General features: G+C 38.8%; 1 protein-coding gene across 1 annotated transcript; it reads right to left on the bottom strand.

The window, feature by feature from the left end:
- Window positions 1–3,904: 3,904 nt before the first annotated feature.
- On the bottom strand, window positions 3,905–25,815 carry fgf10a (fibroblast growth factor 10a). Its single transcript, XM_055040349.1, has 3 exons — window positions 24,636–25,815; window positions 8,454–8,557; window positions 3,905–4,655 (listed from the first exon to the last, which is right to left on the bottom strand). The coding sequence occupies exons 1-3, from the start codon at window positions 25,033–25,035 to the stop codon at window positions 4,446–4,448; spliced, it is 714 nt and encodes a 237-aa protein (XP_054896324.1). The 5' UTR covers window positions 25,036–25,815; the 3' UTR covers window positions 3,905–4,445.
- Window positions 25,816–26,717: the final 902 nt, after the last annotated feature.

Consider the following 26,717-nt stretch of genomic DNA (forward strand, 5'->3'; position numbering starts at 1 on the left):
TTGAGTTTGTTGGATGTTCTGACAGTTCTCAGACTTAGAGATCCTTTCTTTTTCCTCTCCAAAACTCCTTCAAAATTTAACATTAGATGTTATACCTTCAAGTTATGCGAGAGTCTTTTCTTTCAACTCTAAAAAGAGAGAGACAAAGAAAGTTTTTGCTAACTTGCCTTTATCAAAAAATATTTAAAGCGTCTTTTTTTTCAAGAAAACGTTTAGCTGGCTCTCTTTCACTCTTATTTTCTTTTACTTGATAAATCATAAACTAAAGCTTGAGTGTGATTAATAACAAATAGGTTAGAACTCAATGTCAGACACAATTAGACATTTTATTTTCCTTTAATCCTGTGATGTATCATTCCTTAAAGTGGTCAGAGAATTAATCTTTCAAGCTCTTTTTTGATAAATGACCAAAGTAATTGAAACAGGTTATGTACATGGCATAGTAAGGTTTATGTAGCATATCACTTATTACATGTCAATGCTAATAATATTGTTAAGACATCATATAACTTACACGTGAAGTTCATCATGGCAAAATTCTTGGTCCTGGTGGGTTTTCTTTTTGGATGGTACTTTTAGAACCTTTTCAGAATATATTTCCATTTCCATTATTCTGGGTATGCTTGCATTTCAATCTTGGCAGAAAAAATTAATAAGACCTTTTTTCAAGTACATTTTTTGACTAAGCAATCATCCGTTCTTTAAAATTTGCTTAGCGTTATCAAAAGATGCTTTTATTGTTGTTCCTTACAAGAGGAAAATTATTTTGACTATGTGTAGGTGCCAGTAGAGAATAAACATAACCAACAGTAAGATGTATTTGTGGCCATAAATTAAACCAAACCCTAAACCTTTAGAGGATTGAAAAAAACTAGTTGATGGTGAGAAGGGGGAGATCTCTTGGTTTACCTTCTGGGTTCCAGGAACTCCCTTGGTCTGCTTCCAATGATTGCCTCCCCCAGCCTTCTGCAAACACCCCTTCAAGTCACTTCCCACCCTTCATCCCCAAATTCTCTGGCAACCCCTCTAATCACCTCCATCACCCCTCTTCCTCTCGCTCTTTGGCATCCCATTCAACCTCCTTCCCACTCAATAAACATCGCCCCTCCTCCCATCGATTGCACCGCTTCCCCAGACCTGCAATCGCATTGCTTCATTTACCTATCCTCCAGTCCAGTCCGTCTTTGTCAAAGTCAGCTTGCAGCCTCCTCCTATTCCCCGTTTTTTCTGTCTCCTCGGGCTCACCAGGATGTAAAATATTCACAGCTGCTTCTGCGGTCAGGTAGCACAGCCACAGGACTCTGAGCAAACAGAGGAGCTGCAAATGTGTGAAGCCAACAGTGTACATTTCATTTGAGGTCCAACACAGGTCCGATAGATCCAGATGCAGTCAAAACAGAAACCGCATACTGAGCCTTGCCACAAACTCCACAAACCAAACACCTAGCATACCAGGGATGATCGTAAACTTAAAAAAAGACATTGAACCAGCTTTAATAAAGACGTTAGACTTTCTGCAGAAAGAAAAGAGTGAATATCAGTGGTAATCAGTGTAAAACATCTGTCTTGAATAAATGTCCCGCTCCCAAATTCTTGTAAAGGATTATGGGCAAAGGCAAGAGCGCATTAAGTCATGCTGAATTTTCAATAATAGCGCAACAAGCAATTCCAAGAGCCTGACACGTGTTATACTGTAAGAGCAGACCTCAATCCAAATTCTCAGAGCAAACAAGTGGACAAATTCGCCTCAGACATCTTAGTTTCAGGCCAGATTTGTTGTGCCAATAAGGTATTAAATGAGATATTTAAATCTCTGAATCTGCACCACCAAAATAATGAAGACATTTCAGGCTAAGAATGCCAGTCCTTGAACTTTACGAGGGAGGGAAAGAGGAGGGGTATCAGTGTCTTGAACACATTTCAAAGTAATTGTACTTGATATGTCGTTTACAGAACACCCAAGTAATCATATAAACAAAGGACTAGATGCCCTGGGAGGATGAAAGGAAATTTGAATCGCCCTCTGATGCATCATACTTACTCACGCTTTGACATGAGCGTTGGACGCCGAGGATTCCTGAGCATAATAAGAGGATCGAGGGCCTTCTTGCAATAAACACAGTGGGACAGACGGACACTGGTGGATTCTGTCATATACGTGGAAATTAACTTGGACATTCATGCAAGGGCAAACACAGAAACACAAGGAAGAGCGGCTGAAAACAATGTACGCAGTGGACAAATTATACACACTGCAGCCGAGCGGGCAGAGAGGAGGACTCTGTTTGTGCGTCGGTGTGATAACCTTGCTCCATGTTGGGTCCAATTAAAGAGCTGGAATCTGTTTTAACTTCGCAGACACGTGAGGAAAAGTTTCAAGAAGTGTGAGAAAATGAAAAAGCCGAGCTGGAGCAGCAAAGGGCAACAACGCGAGACTGGGATTTTAAGGAGAAGCAGAGAGAATCGAAAGAAAACATGACATCATAGTTAATTAGAATCAGGTGATAAACAAAGCAGTGATATTTATGTTACACCATATGCCCTGCTCCATGTCTCTTTCAGTCTCGGGGGGTTCAGCAACAGGTTTCAGACATGTAAGGTCAAGGAGGAGGCTTTTCCCAGCTGCTGGGACCACACTGATGCACACACGACGCTACCCAGCCGCCTGAGTGTGTCTCTGTCTCACTATGTGCATGTGTGTGTGTGTGTGTGAATGGGTCGGTCATTTCTAAAACTTGTTTTGTCTTTTTTGTTATCACATAAAAGACTGTGTTTATCCTCCAGGAAGCTATGTTTGCCATGTGTTCTTGTAATGCAAAGGTCTGAGCAATGAGAAATGGAAACCCCTGAAGTAATCAGCCAGGTCGTCTGCTGGGCTTCTTTCAAACTCTAATCTTTTACAGATTCCCAACTCACGCCTTGCTTCAAAAAGTTGTTCACCTGCTTACTATCATCACTCTGAAAGCACTGCTCACAAAAACCTATGAGCCACATCTCCCAAACTGGGAGACGTGCAAGTGTCTCAGGAAGGACATTTTTAAAACACACAGGACAATGTACTGGCATGCTGCAAAATTGTATCTTTTTAATAATGAATATTGTTGTGACCTTTATCATTTTCTCATTTTACACTGTCCTTTACTCATTGTAAATAAGAATTTTATACATATGAGAGATTACTGTTGCTTATGTTATGTGTTACAGGACAGTAACATGATTCTGAGAATGATGATAGTAATAAGCTTGATGAACAGGAAACAGGAAGTCTACTGTACTTCTGATTTCAGTGTCTTTTTTGAGTTCAGCTTCAGAGTAAAGTCCTACAGTTAGAACTGTAAACAGATATAAGTATTCAAGCTAGCAAAAGTGGCTTGAGGTCAGGCTTATGGCCTTGCTGTGAGTATTTTTGGTGAACAATGAAATCATTAAATTCTCAAGTTTCATTTTTAATTTGACTTGATTTAAGGCTGAAGGTTTCATATTTCTGCCTATTGTCATTGACTGCAGATCTGATCCCTGCTTGGGTGAAACATCTTATGAGATATGAAGTTATGATCAAACCAAAATACTGCTACAGTATTACAAATAATTTGCTACAGTATCTTAAGTAATAAGTTATTAATACTTACTTATACTTTGCAGAACGTTGGGAATTAAACATTAATATTTCAGGAAATATGAAAAGGTAGTGAACGTAGTGAAATTATTATCTGCTTTTTGTACATTTATGCACTTTTATCTGAATTAGACTTTGCAACACTTTAATATTTTTATAATAAACATAGTCTTGTGCCTTCTGTGTTTGGATCGCAGTTATTTTGTACAAAAAATATAAAAGTCAGTTATGTAATTATCTTTTAAAATCCATTGGTTAGTTTCTTTCCAAACATTGAATACAGACAAGTTAAAGACAAATATATTCTTTTTATTTATACAAGCTTAAATGATTATTAGTTTAAAAAGAGAAGCATAACTGGTAGAACAAAAGACAAGAGTATGTCTTCTATTCTTTGTTTCTGTTAAATATAACATAAAATAAATAAATCTGAAGAAAAAGACATGGTATAGTAAGATTTGTGGTGGTGCCATCATGAACAAGCTATTCTCTCCTTTTTCTGCTTCTGTTCAAGGTTAATTAGGTTCCTTTCTCTTTTTTTTCCATGCACTCCACAAACCTACAAATGTGAATGACATTTTGGCACAGATGTTTCTTTTGTGTTCATTGTGCCAGTGTACTTTATAACTTAAAACTGAAAATAATATATACATTGTATACTGATATATATTCTTTTTTTAAAATAGTGTCCTTATCCAAACAGTCAGTCCACTCCATATATTTCATTTTGTTTCTTTCTCAGTGCATTTTACAGACCAGGTTCAGATCTGTCCCATGAATCCACCATCGTAAGTCCATTAGATATCCTGCAGTTTGCTGATTCGTCTCATCATCGTGGCTGCACCACCAGGGGCAAGAAGTGAGTTGCTGTGCTTTTCCTCCGCATTTTCTTTCCCTTTGCCTTCAGAGGTTTTCCTCTGGGGTTCAGTCCAACAAACATGCACTTGTTTTTTTTTGTCCTCCACTCGGCAGAAGCGTAGGTGTTGTACCTGTTCTCCTCGATGCGTTCGATTAGACGACAGTCAGGGCCGAACTCCCTCTGTGGACGGGAAACATGCAAAGACTGAGTATCAGAGGGTTATGAATCACATTCAATGCTTGTGCTGTGTTTTCTACTCTGAAAAGTGCAACATCTCTAAGTGCTGCCAGTGGCTCCAAACGGCCTTTTGCTTGACACAGAGCCAGATGAGTGAGTGATGTATTCACTCAGAAGGATGTGTGGTTGTACACAGACATATCTGAAGCATTCTACTGGCAGAAGATTAATCCAGTTTTACAAGACGATTGTTAGGAGCCATAATTATGTAATCTTTGGGGGGGGCGGAGGGAAGCATGGAATGTGGCTCACTTTGTTGTCTGGTAATAAACCAAAATGCTTTAGTCTCCTTGAACAACAGTGCAGTGAAAATGTATTTAAGCCCTCATAGATTTCTTACGTTTTGCTTTTTGTGAATGTTTCAAATCAGCATTCAATTTTTTTTTTTGTCAAAGATCACCTGACTAAATACAAAAGGATTGAAGCCATTCACATCAATCCAGCCCTGTGTGAAAATACACCAGCCATCCTTGTTAAATCATGAATTACCTGCGGTTAGCCACATTTTTCTGGAGAAATTGCACCAACACCAGGCCTAATTACTGTCTGCCCTTTAGGATCCAGAAATAACTGGAATAGAACATGTCTGATGACTTTAAATAAGAAACCAAAAGCTATACATCATGGTGTGATCAAAAGAAATTCAAGAATTGATGGCAATCTATGTCTTTGACATCAAATTATAGATTTCTGAGGCTTTTGGAACTTCAGGAAACCACAGTGAGAGCCATTATCCACAAAAGGAGAAAACAATAAAAAGTGATCAACCTTCCCAGAAGAGGCAAGCCACCCAGAACATAAAGACCCGTCTCACATTTGCTGGAAACCATCTTGATAGTCACCAAGACTTTCCGAAAAACTTTTTACAAGATGTCTATTTCATTATATGTGACATAACTAACACAGCACTTCAGAACATCACAACTACAGACAAACATGGTGATGGAAATTTGATGTATGTTTTTGTTTGCTGCTTTGCTTTATCCCTTTTAAGAAAAAAAATAAAAAAGAAAAAGATTTTTTTAAATAAAAATAGTAATTTTTTCTTTTAGTGGCACGTTCTGTATTTATTGAAATAAGAAAAAACATTAAATTCTTGACCTGATAACAAAAAAACATCAATAACTTTGAAATATAAACCTTATATTGTTTAATCCTGTGTATATAGTAAAACAAGAGGATTCTTTGTAGTGCGCCTGCTACCACTTACATCTTCTGTGCAATTCATAATCGATTTCTGTAAAATTAACTAATCAATGCAAACGTGACAAGCGATTAAAGGTTCAAAACAACATTTGCATGAATCTCTAATGCCTCATATTATTATAGTAATCTGCTTTGTTCTTTAACCATTCATAGTGTCAACCAAATGCTCTGAATTTATGCTGAATAAAGATGCCAAGAGAGTCTATGGGTAAGATATTAGCTGGCTAGAATAACAGAATCTCACTTCAGAAACCCTGAATTATTCCTTTCAAACTCACAATTTTGTTTTGTCACATACTCAGGAGATTCCAACTATAGGCTTTTTTGTCTGTCTTTTAATCATTTACAATTATCACCAGTTTGATGAATAATGGAAAATGTGTGTGTGATAGTATGGGATTCTCGGAAAGACTCATTCTTCCATTATTGTGCTGAAAATGACTAATCTCTAAGGCACTAATCTTTGAAGCAGATTTAATTGAAGCTTATTCTGGTGCAATTTACGTTTTATTAATCTTTTTGCACACTGTCCCTTTTTGAAATAAAGTTCTGCTTTCCATTTTAACAACTGCAAGTCATATGCTGCAAAAGCTTCTAATTGTTTCATTTTGGCTCTGCAGAGCACCGTAAAGACATCGTCCTCCTTCACTTCTTCTGACAACACAAATCAACAAACTGTAAGCCATTGTTTAAGGACTAGTTAAGGCTAGCAATAAAACCTCGACATGGGACTTGGGATCTAGTAAAGTATGACATTTCAAAGGTTAGGGCTTGGTGCAGGTACAGAACATCGTGACACGATGTCTGAGCTTTAACGTTACCGCAACGATTCGTGCATGAGGAGAGAAAAGATCTACGTTGTTTGTCAGTTTACTGGAAGCTGACGTTGTGCTCAAGGCAAGCGTCACTTAAGTAGGCAGTTAACTGGATGCAGTTGATAGTCACAAGAAAAAATGTTCTTGCCCTCCCTCCCGGTATCTGCACACACACATGCACACGCATGCTCACTGTCTCCCTCTGAATCTGAATCTGGCCACAGCTGTTCAAATTGGTTCCAGAAGTAAAACTGAATGTTCTCAAAGCAGAAGGAGAATATTTAGCAGATACTGTGCGGCTTTTCAGCTTTCTGCGTAAGAGCTGTGTGTGTGCATGTCTGCCGTTCAATTAGGTGAAATTACGGTAACAACGCCATTTTACTGTTAAGATACTGGAAAGATCAGACCTAAAAAGTTAAAAAAAAAGATTAAAAATCTTTCCCTTTAATGGAGAAACAGCTTTTAAAATAGAATCAACATGCTGTGTAGTGACCACTAATAAATTCATGATCAAACTACATAACTGTGTCAGTTTTTGACATTTTATTTGGTGATATAAGGAAACAATGATTTCAAGTGATCACCACTGGATAAAGAAGTCACTGTGAAAAGCCATCAAGCTTTGCACAGTGACTACATCAAGTGTAATTGAACGCTGACCCCTCACTAGTCATCCGCCACTGCTGGTTTGTGTTGCACCAGGCAGAAGACGTCATGGGAATTCAGTTTCAGGTCGTGCAACAAAATCTCTTGTTTTTTTTTTGTTTTTTTTTCTCCTTCCCCTACATCGTATGTCATTTCATCTGAGTTGCAGCTCCGGAGAGACACGCTGAAAATGGGTCTTTCAAAGTAAAAGAAGGAGAGGGAGAGAATGAGATTGAGGAAAAGAGGAGAAAGAGGGAGAAAACAGATGAAACAAGGGCTTCTCCCCTAAGGGACTGAAGCAGAATAGAAAAACCTGCTGGATTATGTTTCCTTTTTCTGAATGGCGAGCAGAGACAGGAGAGCTGACGCTGACAGACTGTGGTTCCTTTTTCTGGAACAGTCAGTGCTAAAGCCTTGTCCATTGTTTTATAAAGTGTTTCAGTAAGCCATCCAATATAAGTTTTGATTTGAGATTATAGTTTAGCAATTCACAAGCATTCCTGCCAAAAATAAAATACTTCAAGTAAGTCAATAAAAAGGAAGTTCATATGAGTTTAGTCTGAGATTATAACCAACCACAGCACAGGAACAACCATGATTATAATTTTAAATGAAATAAAAATTCGTCTTGATCACAGTAGCATCTCTATTGTTGTTCTCCTCAACATCAGAGCAGCTTTTGATACAGTTGACTTTGTTTAGCATTTTTGAACATTGTTTCAATCTGATTCACTATTGTTTGAATCTAATTAGGTAGATGTTACTCATGGTGCTCCACAGACATCTTTTCTTGGTCCTTTCTACTTCATATGTAATTGCTCTGCACACAAAGACATGTCCTAAAGCAGATGATGCACAATTGGATACATCCAGTTTCTTCTTTATTGCCTGTCAGAAATTATTTTTGAGGAATCTTCTAAGAGGTCAAAATTTTTACTCTTGTTTGTTAATAAGCTTTATTATTTTTATTTCATATTTTTGGAATTCCTTCTTGAGCCTACATTTTTCGTATGAAACGTGTTTTATAAATAAACGCATTATGACACGACATGAGTGAAATAAAGCCAGGACTCACCGCTCCGTACAGATCTCCGTTCTTTTTGATTGCCAGGTAGTGGTTGCTGCTGAGGCCCCTGATGGCCACCACTCCCACATCCACTGATTTGATCTCCAAAATACCTGGTGAAGAAGACACACACAGACAAACACCTCAAACCGGTTTGCAGAGTTGCTGATATGGAATTGCAGCATTTAGGAAATCTACTTTTGTTGACGTCAGATATTGTGGGGCAGTGGCTTTTTCTACAAACTCAACAAATATGAAATGATTTGGCACCATCGTTATGATAGGCAAAATGTCAATAGTTCAAGCTCACAGTCTTAAACTGTGCAGTCATGCAGAAAAAATGTTACTCAAGGTTGATTTTACACACCATTAAAACTACATCACATAAATGTTTACCCTACAGGACAGTTTCTCCTGTCTGAGTCTGAAAGGACAGGATCAGATGTGGGTTAAAGAAAGAAGAAATACCAAACATTGCTTCATTGTATTTGCCCCGGGATGCATTTCATCTGTTTTTCAGACATGATCCATTGATGTGATTACATTAGGTCATAGTAAAAATTTGTTTACTGGTCTAAAAAGGAAGTGGTACCCTCCCCTCCCAAAAAAACTAAAACAGACTAAATCCATCAGGGATAAAATGCTTTTTCTTTGTACGGCACATAGTGTACTGTAAATCGGGCAGAACCTCATAAATGTTTTTTTTATTTATTTCTTTACTGTGGTTAATCATAGGATAAAAAGTAAAGCAACAGATCAGGGACTGAAACTCAAACTATCTACTGTGAAGTAGATTTTTCTACTTGAATCATGTTTGGTTTGTGCAAATTTAAAACTCCACTGGAGCTGCTTTGTCACTGACTTTAATTTGTTTATTTAGTTATTTAATTTTTCTGTTTTAAAGGATTTTTTTTTTTCAAAATGTCACCCCACTTAAAGTATTTGTATTAAAATACAGATGGACATTACTTATTTCAGTCTCTCCCTCACATTGAAATCCCAGCAGAGACCTCAGATGTGCCTCTTGCCCTCTCTTCATTTGCTTTTACACTCATGGGTTGCATGCTCTGCAAGCAAGCTTTAAGCCAGGTATTTTTTATTTTTTTTACGTATTTGCAATGTTTGTTTTTCTGACCATGGGAGCACAAGCAAAGCGGCAAGCATTCGAACAGAACTGAGGGAACCTTTCTGCCTGCCTGACTGGCAGGAGGTCAAGGAAGCCATATCGGCTTTCAAGGTGAACCAATTACTGGTTTACACTGTGGTCAGTGGCTTTCTGTCGCTGCACCAGGCTTAAAACTATCAGGGTTTTAAGAGAATTAGCAAATTGGACAAGAAGGAAATTGAGCCTACTTGCAGAATTATCTGCAAACCAACCCAGATTACATTTTCAGAGCATCTGAATTTCACCTACTGACAAAAGAGCAAAGAGATAGATATTAACCTGTACATCCTGTCACATTTTGTCCTTATTAGGTAGAGGTTGGAAAAATACATGCCAAGGATGTTTTTTGTACCACATGTCCCCTTCCTGCCCTCATCTCTTCTCTGAATTTTTTTTATGGTGATTAAACAGACAAAGAAACTTTGCTGAAATAAGCACAGAAATCTGAGAACTGTGCTCCACAACAAAAGCTTCTTATTGGTAAAAAATAAATACATAAATTGTTCAGATATGTGTTCTCTTTGGATAGTACTCTGATTAAATATCACAGTTATTATACCATAAAAGCATGAACCATATGGCTTATATTCAAGACATTTGGAGGAAATACAGTCACAGATTTTCCCTGGAAATCCGTGTCTGTTTTTGTCATCTTTACACAGTTTTTCACCATATTTTCCAATTTTCTGATGCTGGAAAGACTTAATGTCCCCACGATTCCTTCATTTGGTCAAAAATAAGGAATCATCGAGTAACCGGACTCCACAACTTTCCGTAGCTCTCAGTACATACTGTATATGCTGCCACAGTGAAGTGAACTTCATTACTCAAGCCAGACATGTACCACACCACAACACTGATCTATCAGGTTCAAAATGTTCTCTCTCACTGCTCCACAGCTGACATTTCTGAGCCGTGATCCATACAAAATAAGGTCTGTCTGTGCTCACGCAAAGCTGCTCCACCTGTTCAAGCCCTTTTCTGTCCTCCTGTTTGATGTGGCTCGTCAGAAACCAAAAGCACAGGGCTCTTTTATGGCCCCTTCACCAGAAACCAGAAGCCATCAAGTTAAATCTCCAGGCAGCAACAAAAAGCTTAGATTGCAGCTATTCTATTTGTGGAAGTCTAAGACAGAAACAGATTGTGATCAGGCATCATAGATTAACCCAGTAGCATACTCTGATAAATGTATTATGATGTACAAAAAGTTTAAATACTTAAGCTAATTGTGTCATGTAATATAGGGGATTTCATTATTTTAATTTCTTTTCATGTGTCTGCACTTTCATAATGTCACATTTTTACTTGTTGTTTATGTTTTAAACTATAAAAGAAGAGAACCAAGTACAGAGTACAACAATAGTAAAAGCTTTACTGAAGTTTTGGACACATCCATCAAGTTGTCACTACCAAAGACAATGTGTAACAGGGCAAAAGCATAAATTTAATTATATTGAGCTAAAATAACCTTTGGCTGTCAAATCCCAGAGGTGCGTTTTATGGCATTAACCCAATTGTGGTTGATGTTGTGGACTGCGTGAACCGTTCTCCGAGAGTAAGAAGGGCCTCGGATGTTTGGGCACTACATGTTCTTGTGAAGAAGAAAAATGCATGTAAAGTCATTTGGTGATGAGTGTGATGTCCGGTGTGTACCCTTCTTTTCACCCAGTGACTCATGGAGGCTCAGCAGGATATAGACAAGAAGTGATTGTTTGGTTCATAGTTTGTGGCTTTTTTTGCAAAGTGCTTCTTTTATGGACACTCATGCTGACTAATGAGGTTCTTGAAAATAATTTTACTACCACTGAAATTCCTCTCAAAATTGTAGTCCAGCTGACACGAATCAATAAGACACTGTTTCAACTCATTTCTGAAGAATGAGAAGAGGAAAAAAATGTAAAAAGAAACTGTCTTGATATTGAACTGGAGGCATGTTAGGGTTTAATCTGCCTATCTATGGTCAATCAACATTAATTAAATTTTGATTGAACAATAAATAAACTCAAATAGAATACAAATATGTAAGGACACAAGTATTAGTGTCTGAAGAATCTTGAAATTCTTACTCTTTCAGCAAGACATCAAATCAATTTAATCAATAATACATTTTGAAAGGGTTTTACAAGTTTTGAAGGAACAAATGGAAATGTTAAGCATACATAGGCTTGCCTTTTTTGTATAAGACAAGCCCAAATATTAATTATATTACCATGTGTTACTGGATTCTCATGTCTGCAGTGGAGTCCTGTCATCTACCAGAAACAAAAATGTTATGTTCAATATTAATATCAGAGTATCTCCTTGCTTTCTGCCAATGTAAAATGCTTTTGAATAAAGATCTTCATTTTCATACTTCAGTCAGAACCGAATTATTTCTATTCTCTTCCAGCTGGTGAAAGATCTTAAAAGCTGGTGCTTCATGTCTAATTCAGGCACAAAGTCAAAAGAGGCTTCTTTGCACGGGAAATCTGTTTTTTGTTAAAGTACAGTATCCCTCTCTGGACTACTAAGATTATTTTTTTACATGACTTCAAAAGATCTACATTCATTTGACAGACAATGTAACTTCTTAGACAATTTTACATCTCAGAATGGATTCATGAAGTCATTGTTTCAACAATCAAATGGTGACCAACATTATTATTGCTAAATAATGAGGAAAATCCAGGCTCACACACACACACAGGAAAACCCACACATACATAAACCTCCTGCCGACCCCCGGATGGCCCCATTTGGAAACACGGTCACTGAGACTCCAACTGAACCTAAAGGTTAAGGGAGGTTGTGAAAATGTTTCCACTGTTTATTCTGGGGATTTTTTTGAAGATTACGGAGCAGTTGTTCACTCGGTGACCTTGACACGGAGACCAGCTGTGAGTGGATCTAATGCTTGTAGGGATCTCGCTGAGTATTTTGAAATATTGTCGCTTGACAAGCAGTTGGTGTCAAGAGCAGTTATCAGCAGGACAAATGGATCAGTGTTTTTTTTTCCTTCTTTTTTTTGGCTGTGACATGTTCAATCCCATGTTAAAGAAAAGCAACCCTTTAGATGTTCTTTTTCCTTTTTCAAACAACGTCGCTGATTGACGATGTCTCTTCTTCGCTGCAACTCGACTGTTTACATCCAGGAAACCTCATAAAAAGATACAAAAGAATAAAGGGATTCATTTTATTTTAAATCTGAGGGTAAATGAGCCCACCGACGTGATTAAAACAGACGTTAAAAATATAATACTCTGTCAGGCAAATAAAAACAAAATAAATGAAAGAAAGAAATCAGAGAGAAACATGACAAAATACTTCTTGTAGCTGCCGCAGCATTCGAGGCCACCCAAGCTTTTAACAGGGTTATAGGAGTTAAGTTGAATGTTTCCAGCTCTTTATGAAGTCAAAGAGAAAGAACAAACATCCCCTGGCAGTCCAGATTACTCCGTGAAGATGCTTGGCTCGTAGTGGAAGTCATTGTATATTATGCGCTTTAAGGAACATGGAGGTATTGGTTTAGATTGATGTGGTTGACATCAGTGTCATCCTGCACTCAGCGGCCACATCAAAGCCCGTTTGGCTTAGCGGGTTTGACTAAGCTGAGAAAACAAAGCCCCCTGGCTGATTGTCAATATGGCCAACATATTGTTATAAACAAAACTTCAGAGGTTCTAAATTTGTTTTCTGGTATAGTCGCAAGAGGGATTTCAACCTAATTTGGTCAGTAATAAAAATCAGAATGAAGAAAAAAGTTTGCTTCACCTTCTCTCATTGCATTATTGAGCTCAATTTTATGTTTATAATTCAGTTTTTCCTTTGATTGTCCTTACCAAGTGAGGGCAAAACTGCTTCTCGTACAAAACCTGCGAACTTTGAGCCATCTTTACCTATCACAGCGAATTATGTCACACACGTTTAGAGCAACCGAGAGGAAACCAGAAGAAATTCTTTGTGATGTTAATGGTTATATGATTGAGGGGGTAGAAAAACCCCAAACCACCTGAGAAACTGTGATCCCTCTCTCTCTCTCGCACAGTTGACTTTGTAACATGATAGAGCGGCAAATCCGCCGGCTTTTCTCCAAACAGACCCGCAGGTCTGACACGACAGGAGTTATGTTATCAGGAAAAGCGCTGCGACAGTCATCTGCGTTTCACACATTTTTCATTTACAGTTCATCTGCCAGCGTGATGCCGCCCAACTGTTGTTTTGAAAGGTTTTTGCATGGATTGCTGTGTGATGCCAGAGAGGAGGGGGAAGATAAAACAATCCTGCAAGTTTCAGTTGTTACAGACTATTTATTGTAAGCTTTTTAGACAAAACAGTGTTCAGTTTGCACATTTGCTTTGTGCTTAGTTCTTTCTCTGCATTAACGTTTATTTAGTACACATACACACCCACACGCACATACACATAATGGGTGTGTATGTGGGTAATTTGCTGAAATTCCTAACAACCCAGCTCAAAGAGCCAGACCATCCAGATGCCTTTTTGGACTCAACTCTACCTTTGATGAGTCCATTAAAAATTTACTTTCAAGCTGTGTGTGCGTGGGTGTGTGAGTGTAATGATGAGGCATGGAGAGAAGCAGGAATACAAGGTGTGTATTTGGTTTGGAGGGGCTTTTTTTGTAATGCACATGTTTTACGTATGGCTGCAGCCCTTTACGCTATGCGTCACACATGCTGGTCTTCACCTCCAACTGGTTTACTGAGCATGAATTGGGCCTCTTCACAGGCACCAAGCTCACGTCCAGGTGATACTTCAGTATCGGCCTTCTTGTTTAATACAATTCTAATTAACAGGTGTGCAGTGGCTGCCCTGGCGGAGAAGAAACGGAGCTACGCACCGGACATGTTCATCAAACTTGCACGTATCCATTAGCATTGGGGGATGATGAAAAAAAATATGTCAGGAAAAATGTAGGCAATCGGTACACTTGGCTATCTCAACTGTGTGTGGACAGGATCCACAGGATTTCCAAGTATGTCTATAAGGGAGAATTTACCAAGATAGTCCACAATGAGTTAAAAATGGCTGCGAAAAACTGGCGACCTGTCCAGGGTGAACCTGGCCTCTCACCTGAATCGTTCACTGGAGAAAGGCACCAGCACCCTGACGGACCCCACAAGGGACAAGAGTTTACAGAAAATGGATGGATGGAGTTAAAGATGGTAGAAAACCACTTTAGTCTGCTCTGTCAGATTAACCAAAGTTTCAGCCACAAGGATAAAATAATCTAGATTCTAAAAACAGGTATAAACTAAGAAGCCATGTGGTTCTCATTATATTTCCTCATCTTTACGTTTATAATACTGCAGAAAAATGGTATAATACTACAAAATGCCCAACACTAAGCTCAATGTGGAAAACTTCTTATTTCTGGAAATGAGCTTTGTGTTATGTTCATTTTTTGCAGCACAGCCTGACTCCTAAATCCAGATTACAACATCGGGGTAACGCCAAAAACTGTTTCAGACACCCAAGAAAATCAAGCTTTCTGTTTTTTAAAGAGCTATTTTCAAAGTGACTCTGGTTTTAACTTTTCCGAGATGAAGCAATGCCAAGCCACAAAGATGAGTGTGTCACTGACAGGGTAGATCCTGCAATTTGAAAACAACTTTCCCGTTGCTGTTTACTCCATAGGGAGCATAGCAACAATATGAAATGTAGACAGCAGTAAACAACTCTTCAGACACATTTGTAATGATACAAGACAAGTGAAACTCAGACTAGCATGGAGTCTGTGGAGTTACGTGATTTCAGTTGTACTTCAGTCTTCCATGCAGTTAAATAACTAGTTACACAATTTTTATGTTTTCCAATCTTAGATGAGGTATGTTTTCTTAAACTCTACAAAATTCATTTGATAAAAGAGGTTATCACTGAATAAAATATTTACATTTTGAAGGGGTTGTTTTGTTTTTTAATCCAAATTTTTGTTGTTATTATCTCCAAGAGCCAAAAACCATTAAAGCAGAAGTAGATCTTAAAGAAGGATATTTGTCGCTGAAAGGCTTTTCTATAGGGCGGATCCTTTCTGGTCTGAGGTTGTGGGAGTACTGCATACATAAATCTGTCTCCTATTTCTGTCTTGTCATAGTTGACAGAGTAATCAACAACTGAGTAAAATACTAGGGGAATGTCAAGCAGCGATGACAGGAAATATGTAAACAGTGACGGAAAACTGAGATAGATCCTTTCGTTTTCCTCTGTGATTCATGGCAAAGAAAAAGCTCCACTTTCAAGTGTAGCTAAACTTTAAAAAATGAAGAAACATTCAGAATCCATTCTTCAATTCCTTGACTGAGCTTCTGTATTTTGCACGCTGCTGCATAGAGAGGAGGGTCTTTTGGGGATGTGGCAGGCAGTAAGTTATCTATTGGCTTATAAAAAGACACATTTTCAGATACAAACACCACAAAAAAATTCCCTAATCTGCAAATAAATGGAACATGTAACGCAACTATTAGCTATTAGAACCTATTAGGAAATATTTCTGCAATGAATTTTCTGATGTTAAAATTTATCAACATCTCTAACTGAATGGAGTAAAATTACTGAAGTACAAAAATATATAGATCACCGATAGGTTGATGAAGACATTTTGTGTTTTTTGGGGGAATTACCACTGTTTAACATTGATCCAACCATTACATCAGTTTCTTTTATCTGATTCTGCAGTTCTACTAATTGTCCCTTGAACGAGTTAGAATAGGTCTATAGGCTAAACAAAAACATGTTTTTTCTCTCAGAAAATGAGATTTCACCTTCTCGGTTTTGCCTGTTCTGAGCTCCTTTTAGAATGAGTGTTATAAGGCTATGTCTCTATGATTACACTGATTACTTTCTACACATGAAAACGGTTGCAAACAGATGTGCAGTTGTATAATGGTACAGCTTTGACTCTGAGTCAGATCCAGAAGCAGAAGAAGTGGCGACTCCTTCACAACCATCAGGGATGCAGCAGCTATTTCTGAAATCGTGTTTAGTCCATCGAACAGTAACTAATAGGTTTTCTTCAGTTGAGGTCTGTTGGGATATCTTGCATTGCACAGTTGGTAGTTTTCAAGAGTCCATTGTGAAGTCATTCGTACAAACTACAATTTTCTTTGGCAACATGACTGGGACATTGTCAATGGACCCACTGATGGATGGGAGAGATCCACTGCTCCTATTCTAGCCTTGTGTGCCTATCATTTTATGGCAAATGTTGCAAATATACACCAAAATGTATTCAGCAATTTTGTTTCTTTCTGTAGCGTATGAACTCTTTTTTCGAAATGACTAAACAACATTTTACAGGATGGTAATTTCAAATATTGCAGTTTTCATAAACCTTTTCTAATGTGATGCTTTTTTTTAAAATCAAAAACCATTTTTTGATAAAGACAGTTTAAAAATAAAACGAAGCCACACAGCTCTTTTCTCCATGACTGGAAGACAGTGGATGCACACATGTTGCTTATTGCAGCCAACAGTAAAACACTTTTCCAGCGGTCGGTCCAGCGGTAAACCAACTGACCAAAGGTAATTCTCTTCTAGTAATAAAGTGTGTTGAATTCTGCTTGGATGGCTAAGTCATTGACAGTAGACTTGGCAGGGATTGATTGGTTACTGGGCAAGTGTTTGCTGATTGAGTGACGCAATAATCAGGACGTTTTTGAAACAGCTCCTTTTCGGGACAACAACAAGCATCTACTTATTGCCCATAAATGGCTGTATAATTTTCAGCTGTTTGACTGTTTCTAGAAGCAGCAGAGATCCAAATGGAACTATTAAAATGTTCCCTTTAGCAACTAATTTAGAAGATACTAAACATGTGGCAAACGATCAAAGAGTGCATTGACTTAATCTCACAGGATAAAGCAAGAAACACCATAAAAGCCATGGGTGATACTGGGATTCCAAGTACAAAGTTCTTCACATATATATTTCAGCTGATTATAAAGTAGACAATCGCAGAAACATTTTATGAAGATAGCTTGAAAGTTCAAGCATTTGTAGAGCTTCTAATGGGCCCGTTAGATACACAGGATTGATTACGACAGTCATAATCGATGACACTCCATTTTCTTAGACTGAGTTTGCTATTGTGTGCTTGCCACACAGTTCACACAGGTAATTTTGAGCTCTTCCACTACAGTTTGGGCATTATTTATACAAAGAAAGCTCAGCTAAAAAAGGTCATGATTTATTGGTCCTTAACCTTTGGCGATGTAAAGGGGAAGAAATATCCATACTATTTCTCTAGACCTTGATTCAGTGGTTGGTTTCTCATTCTAAGGAAACGATTTCAGGTTTATGCAGTGTTGCCCATCACCCTTGGTATATAAGAGAATTTTATTTATTGTGGGGATTTCCAGGATGCTTGTATCAGCAATTCTGTGCTCTGAAAACGACCCTGCATGGGCAGTAATGAGGTCAAAGGGGACTCACACCTCTTGACCTCTGGGCGATCATACTCACTCCTGTGTTTGAGATGGAATGAGACCCCTCAACAGAACAGATGCAGTTACAGAAATGGTTGTGGCTTGTAAAGAAGCAACATAATGCAGCCAAAATTGAAAAAAGCATTAAAAGTTTATGTAAGGTTTTTTTCAGATTTTTATAGAAATGGACACTGTAACAAATATGATAGCACACAATAACATACAAACTATTAAAGAAGTAGAACATTACGAGTTGTAACCGACAAAGATGAACAAACTCTGCGTATCTTTGTTTTAATCCATTCCAGAGCATTTGTTGCGAAATGGCTTATAAAGAAGCCTATTGAACATCTCCAAGTAATTTGGAACATGCTGTTATGTAATTCAGCATTATGTAGAGTTTCAGCAGGACATTAAAACAATAAGATGCTCAACAAACAAAAGAAATTGTGTTGGATTAATAACTTCATTTCCTGCATCATTTAAAATACTAAACAACACTACAGAGAAGATGAAGGAAACCACCAAACGGACACTGATCTGTTAATACATACAGAATTATTGGCGTTTTAGAGATGCCACAAAGGTGATGTAAGAACCAAATAAAAGGGATTTTGTTTGGCAATTCAAATATGTTTTCATTAATTTTGTTTCCCACCAGATTCCCACATAAAAGACACATAAATATTAGTATGACTGAGCGCAGGATCCTTTTTTTATGTTTGCACAGTGAGCATAACCACTGATTTTAAACGATACACCAGCAGCTATAAGAGCACTTCAATGTTTAACGAACAAGTTGTTGCAGGGGTGCTTGCACAGAATTTATATTTACAGCCGGTGGAGAGAAGAGTCTATGAAGATGTCAAGGTGATCTTAAATGAAAAGCAATGTTGACACTAACCCTCGGTGCATCCAGTACCACCTCATAACTCTCTTTTATGGGCCACACTGTTACCTTTTCCCATGAGAACCCTAAACATGCTCCTCGGAGCAAAGAGAAAGCACCAAAACCAGTGATGCAAAATAAGAGACATACAGAAACAGAAAAAAAGGAAGACTGGAAATAATTTCAACAATAGAAAGGGTGTGGAAAAAAAAATGTAGGAGTGAAGGTTTTGATCTTCCTTAAATTTGCTGAGGCACTAGAGGTTTACACCACTAAAAGCAAATAAATACATATTTTTGTTATTGGGGACCTATAAATCCAAACATATGCTTAAAAATTTACACGCGCTTCCAGAGAAGTTTCCAGTTTCTAAGCAAAACCAGAACAAAACATTGCAAGTCTGCAGTGCCTTCCAAAAGTATTCAGATCCCTCTACCTGTTCCACATTTTGACATAAATATTTTTTTGTGATAGAGCAATACAAAACAAAGTTAGTTGCAAAAACTTAAACTAAGCTTTAAGCATATTAATAGGCACAATTGAATCCATGAACTGAAAATGAAAAAAATACAGAAAACCTCCAACGATACCAAGTCACGCCACATCACAAGTCATACAGGGAACATAGCAATAGTGTGAAAAAAAAAGAATCTGGTCAGATGAGACCAAATTAAGTTTCAGTAAAACTAACACTATTGCAATAATGTTGGGAACATTATGCTATTGCTATACCTTCTTTCAACAGGAAGAATATTTAGAAATTATCTGAAGGTGAACAGAGCTAAATACAGATCAATGTTTAACAAAAGACTTAAAACATAAAGCAGGTTCACCTTTCATGAAAACTTATCTAAACATCCTGCCAGAACTATGAATATGTCTATGAAGCAAATAAAGGTGTTGTCATGCACACATTACCTTATCCTTATCCTCTGATTGGTCCACTCAAAGTCCAAATACACTTTTCAATCTGACTGAATCTGAGAGATTTTGCTAAGAACAATGGGCAAAACAATCAACCTTCAGACACGTAAATCTGGTTGAAACCTCCTCAGCTGTAATTATAACAAAAAGCAGTTTTTCAAAGTATAGGTCCATCTAAAAATGTAATCCGCACTTTTCAGATATTTAATTGTAACGAACTTTTAAAAAACATTTGTTATTTTTCTCACTCTGTGTACTATGTTCTAGTTTTTATTGATCTATCACCAACAATCTCAATAAAACACATTGATATTGCTGGTTAATTGTGGAAAAGTTTTTTACAAGGTATTATGTTTTTACATTTGCGTTTGTCTGTATTGTGCTGCACAAATTGACTTAACTTTTACTTTTTTAGTAACCCTCATGAAGCTTTTTATTATGAAGAACAAAATCTTAATGTGCAGAAATGGTCAATAAAATATTATAGAGCTGCATACAGTTCAAGTCCAAATGACTCATTTACATATGGGAATATTTAAATGGTATCTTAAAGCCACAAAAGTCCCAAAAACACAAGTTAAAAAAGTTAAAACTCAAATAAGAACACACCTTTCTTTATATGAATCCACATTATGGTGTGCTAATCAGTTGAGGGAATATTCACTGTCCGAGTGGCTGCAGTGAAGTCAAACTGTGGTCAAACTTCAAACAGCCATAAACCATTTTATTGCCTTATTTGTTTGTCTGTGAATGAAATGTGGCAGCTTTGTAGACAACATGGAGGAAGGAGAACAAGGACAGTCTTGTTGCCTGTTGGTCAGGGCCAGGATCAATGCTAATCACATCCTGATGCGCCCTGAAGACATCCACATGGAGACCAGAGTGCCTCATTGCGAGGGACTTATGAGGTGAGATGAATGGATGAGCACAGAGCAAATCAGGGCAAATAGAAAAGCACGATAAGTAGCAGAGAGCACAAATTTATACAATGTAGACTAAACCTAGAATTATGTGCCGCCATGTTGACATACTCAGACTGCCTCGACTGCATTAGGGAGACTCATCCCTGGAGTTAAAACATCTTCGTCACCCCTGCCACGGTCTAATGACGGTCATTCTTGAGCGAACCTCCATGCTAATCATTTTCAACGTCCTGAACAGGTGGATCGTTTGGAAATAAGGTCGTTGGGTTTGTTCAGTCACAAACTGCCTCCTCTTCTCTCTTTCTTTCTCTCCGATCCCACTTCACCAATGAACACAATTAAAAAAGTAACAGTAACTTTAACATTCTAACTGACGTTTTAGAAATTGAAAATGAATTGTGCTATCTCAACATCTGTGCTTTCAAAAATTCACTAATAAGACTAATTTATAGTACCTATAAATATTTAGGATTCTAAGCTGGGAACAGATTCAACAAAAAAATCTTTGAAATAGCCCTTTAAACACAGACTTGAATGCTTTGGATCATAAGTCCATTTTAGCATAATTAGGCAGCCACAGTGCAAAGGCATATTTGACTAGAGTGCTAACACATTGCAAAACACAAGGTGGTCGCTTCTCTCTGTGGATTAGACAGGTAATTAAGCATGCTTAGTAAATGGAAAGCAACAGACTTTTTTTGATGTGCTAATAGCGCCCCCCAGGCAGGCACTCCCTGGGTGGGGAGTCATATTTCCCCTGAAAAAGAAACAGCACAGCTTGCCCCTTCAGCAAGATGGGAAGGGGGATCACAATAGTAAAAGTATTCACATTTTGACCACTGGTCTGATATAAATCAATCTTGACAGATAATTAATATTAAGTAGCTCTAATGATGTGTGATAACTATAGAATTAAAGTTTAAATACTCTAAAAGCGTAATTTAAGGAATCTTTCTGGGTTTTCAAAATGTTCCTTTGAGGCTTGATTAAAACAACTTTTTCTCCTTGTGGTCACCCCATTGTGTGTGTCACCCTGGGCCATGCCGCCCACATCAGGAAACGTGCCTCTGACTCCAATTTTTGTTACTTGTCCAATTAAAAAGGAAGAGATGATTTGTTTCTAATGACAGCCCCATAGAAACCTGCATCAAACAAGCAATTTGTTTCTTTGCTCTGTGTGCAGCAGTTGTTTTCCTTCTATCAGCTATGAAACCATCACAGTGTACATGAACAATGTTATGATCTGAAATGTTAAAACAAACACAAAAGTGTGGTCAAAACCTGTTGGTGCGCAAACTTCTGAGCAAGAGAGACCGAGTGAATAACATGAAACATGGGAAGTGAAAAACCACATTCAGGTTCAAAGACAAGGGAGCAGAATTAAGTTACACTCTGTTTGCTTTACTTTGAAGGGTGCAATTTGTTCAGAGCTCATGCAAAAAAAAGAAACGAAGTCCAAAATCTCTCTATATATCAGGCTTGTGCGCAGATGCAAAACCTGCCTGAATCCACAATAAAGAAGACCTGCAGCATGGTTCTCACTCTCAAGACTGTGCTTACTATTTTTCTACTATACTGACGTGCAAGAGCTTTTCCGTCTGATTAATTGCCTTTCTAATGCCACTATAGTCAGTGACATGTTGCAGCCTGATGGCAGAACTCCATGCCTGTGTGTGTAAAACCATCCATACATGCGCATGAGTGTGTCAGAGAGCACTGCAGGCAGAGGGAGGAAGAGACGCTAATTGAAATTCCTTCAGCCATGTCTGGCAAAAACTTGGTGTCTGAGTGGCACACACAGACAAACACACGCACACATATATTCACACTGGCCCTGGTCCTAATAAAAGTGGGCTTTGCCATATGGAGGCCATGTGCAAAAGTGGCCTCGCTCTGTTCAGCTGCATGCGTGTGTGTCTGTGTGTTCCCAGCAGGGGAGGCATATTCTCCAAAAGTCCCAGGGTCAGATGCATGGAGACCTATGACATGTGTAAGAGAGATAAAGACCTATAGTAACGCAAGTAGAGATGCACAAAGCAATTGACTCCTTGATAGGGCCTGATGGGTAACCAGCTGCTCGTGAACTCCCAAAAAATCCTTTTCCAATCAGGGAATGCAGCATCAACATTCTCTGTGGAGGCTCTCGCTGCAGACTAAAACTCAGATGTTTCTGTATCGCTGATGTAACAGAAATGTAAGAAGTCTCTAAAAAATTTGCAGCTTTTGTTATGTTGGGCAATGTTTGTGATTTATCCAGGCCGCAAGACAGTGAGGGAAAACAAGACTTAAAGCAGACAACAGGAAGACCGAACAAACTACTCCAAAATTATATCATTTTGAGCTTTCAGCTGTTTCAAATGTTGCCAGGTATTTGTCATATGCCAAAGGAAAGGGAAGGATCTACATTCTTGGGATGATAAACAGAGACAGTGGCTTTATTCCCGCTAAGTATGCTAATCGACGACGTGAAATGTCTTTATTATGGTATCCCTCACACAGCAGCACGATGTACTTGCTCCTAATATAGCCAAATTGTAACCACAGAAATGCAATCTTGACCAGTGTATTTCTGATTAGAATCTCAGTCTGAGATGAAGAAAAATGAAGATGATTTAAAGCAGCAGGACAGTATTCAAAGTAAAAATAATTTCTCTCTGTTTATCATATGTTGTGTGTCGGATTCAGTAAACTTGGTGGGGAATTTGGGGTAGGTAAGTGTGGGAGTACTTTTCTGTTCTCCCTCAACAACTACTGTCAGTGTGCCCTGAGGCTGCGGAGTTACTCCGAGCTGCTCAGAGGCCGAAATTCTCTGGCAGTCTTGGAGAACTTCCAGATGTGTTTAACTATGAGATAAAAGTTTCGGAGGACAGAATGATAACAGCTGATTTTCTGCTCTCAATCAACCATAACTGGTTGTGATAAGCCTCGCATGGTGAAGTTTTGAAGTATTGAGATATGTCGGCGTGCAACTGGGCACTTGGTTCGGGGCATGCATGACACCCTTTATCAGGTATTTCTTTGCACAACCAGCAGTAAAAATGTCAAGGGAAGTATCTTGGCTGGGCAAGACAAAGACTGGAGCCAGTGCGAAGTAAGACAGCTGTACAAATGTGAAGCTTAGTGGCACTGACAAATAACCCTGTGTTCCCACTGACCCCTTTCAGGATAAATGGGGGTTAAATCATATTTCATAGCCCAGAAAATGCACATTCAGAGAGAGAGAGGCAGAGATCACTTTACATCTGAATCAGTAAAACCTCAAACTTAGCATATGCCCACCGCTATTAGAGCTGCAACACAATAGCAACAAGGACTAAGTGGACTTGTCATTCTCCCCATGGGGATGGTAATAGCCGTTTCAGATATTTCCCATCAAAGACGAAGAACTTTCTCAGGGCGATTTCTAATTGATTCCAGTGGATCGTCTCCCCTTCTTTGTTTTTATCTGCTTGGCTTCCTTGTTTTAGTTTTTTTTTCTCATTTTTCTTCCCTCCTGCTCTTCTTCTGTCAAGCTTTCTTCTACCAAGCTCTTTGTAGTCAAACAAATATGCTCTGCCTCCACACATGGCTGGAAGCATGCAGCACGGTTATTTGTTCTTTTGCCCAGTCACCTGTCTCAATGTGCATGCTTGCTCCAAAAAAGAAACACAAAAACTTCATTCCTTGTAGATAAACTAATGAGATAGACGAAAGAAAAAAAATCTTCTGTGTCTTCGACCATTGGTAGTCGGAGCTTTGTGTTTGGTGGCTTTAGCATAACCTTTAAGTTTTACCAAAACAGTTTATTAAAAACTCACTGGGCATAAGTATTATTTGGGCCATTAAGTAAAAAAATCAAAAATACACCGTAAGAGATAAACTTTAACTTACTGTATGGATCATCCTCTCTTTTGGTGCCATTGACATTTCCGTCCTTGCCAATGCGAAGAAAGAATTTCTGGAAGGAGAACAGCTTTCTTCTGCGCACGTCTCCTTGAAGATGCTTGTAGCTGCTTCGCACGTGTCGCCCGACAACCATTGCAGACGACAGCGACACATTGGTCGCCCGTGGCAACCTTGCAGACGATGGGCGAAGTGGCATCCAGCAAGGTGGCGTGGGAGTCCCCTCTGGCGCATGGTTCTTTTCAGAGTCTGTCGATGAAGTGCAGGGTCCGAGCAAGAGGAGCAGCAGGAGGAAAGTCAGGGGCAAGAAAAGTGATGGAGGTCTGCGGCAGGGGAAGGAGGAGAACCAGGCGACCGGTGCACCTTGTGTCACTGTCCATCTACACATGGTAGTGGAGCTGGGAGAGCTGTGGAGGAGCTCAGGGGCTGGGGCATGCTGAGCTGGGTGCAGGGAGAGGGAAAGAGAGCGGGAGAACCCCCCCTGACCCACCAACTAGACCTCCTCTGCCTGGGAACCCGCGATCTCTCTGGGACAGTAGGTGTTGAAACCTGTGGAACAACTGTGGTGAGAACAGTCTGACGGCAGTGGATCAGAGCAGGGCTTTTAGCAGCAGAGCTACAGTTCCTGGTGGTGCTGCAGCTGATTTGGTTGCTGTCCCCCTTTTTCTGGAAAGTGTCAATATCCAAATCTAAGATCACCTCACAACAGGAGGTTTTTGCTCCAAGTCCTTCAACAGAAAAGAACAAATTATAACTTTATTAATATATATGTTGCAATGTTATCTGTAATCTATCTCATAAGCATAAGTCCCATTTATATCCTCAAGTCCATGAAGTAAAGGAGAGAGGCAGAAGAGAATGAGTAAAAGTATTTGAAAAGCAATAATTGGAGAAAAAAAAATCTGTGATGCTGCTCTTAAGAATGTAAAAAAAAAAAAAATCCAGGCAATGAAGGCAAGCTATTTTTCCCCTAAAAAGTCTAGAAATCCAGACTTTTTCTTGTCTTCTTTTCTTCTTTGTTTCTCTTTTTTGTGCCTGAGCTCGTTTTGAAGTTACTTGAGATTGTAACCAAGCCCTCACTGGTTTCGTCTTTCTCCCCTCTCTTGTTATGCGTCTGTCAGTGAGCTAAGCTCCCGGTCTATCCTCTCTCCTTGCTTCTCAGAGTCTGAATGCAGGAGCACTGTGTTGCCTCTCCTCTTTCCTCCCATGTGTGACTCCCTCTTTCTTTAGGCCCCCACCTCTCTTTGCTGCTGCCTCTATCAGCGGCTTTCCCCTGATCTTCAGGAGTTTCAGAGAGGTGACTGAATCTTGTCTTCCTTTCACCTTATTTATCTGCAACAGCAGCTCCCCAGATGTCTTCGTCTAATTGGATGTCTATTAAAACCACTTGGCTTTGAAGAGCATGTTGCACACACACACGCATGCGTTGTGTGCGTGTAGAAGTGTGTGTCCACATGTAAATGTGGATTTGTAAGTATGCGAGGTGGGGGAGTATGGCGTGGTAATGGTGGGAGAGGGGTCTGTCCCACTTCATTTTGACTTTCCTCCTCTCTCTTCCCCCTTTTTTCTGTCTCCACCCCTTCCCAGACTAAACCCCAGAGTAGGTCAGGAACCAACAGGGGAAAAAAAGAAAGCCACTACTTCATCTCTAATTTCCCTTCCTTTTGCTGTGCTTGATTAATAGTTATTGTGTTAAGAACAATTAAGACTTTTGAAAGATGTACAACTTTTTTTTCTCCCACACACTTTAAAATCGTTCTGAGCTACTTTGGTGATTTTTTTTTTGTCCCCAATTGTAACATCTCTTCCTGTAAATAGCTGATCCTCAGTTTTTTGTGTTCCAGATTTTAATATTTAGATTCCAAATGCTGACAGAGAACATCACATATAAAATATGGAAGAGTTGCAACTAGGATTTATCAACATGCTGATGACACAGCAAGATCTAGTAGTGTTTCTGAGGATGGAGGAGAGGCATATAAATCCAGCTGGCAATATGATAATTAAACAGATGATATTTGTGCTTATGGAAATACATAATATCATGCTATCTCAAAAATATATGGCTTT

This window comes from Poeciliopsis prolifica, unplaced genomic scaffold, assembly GCF_027474105.1.
Source record: "Poeciliopsis prolifica strain line A6 unplaced genomic scaffold, Auburn_PproV2 SCAFFOLD015, whole genome shotgun sequence".
In the NCBI taxonomy this organism is placed as follows: Eukaryota; Metazoa; Chordata; class Actinopteri; order Cyprinodontiformes; family Poeciliidae; genus Poeciliopsis; species Poeciliopsis prolifica.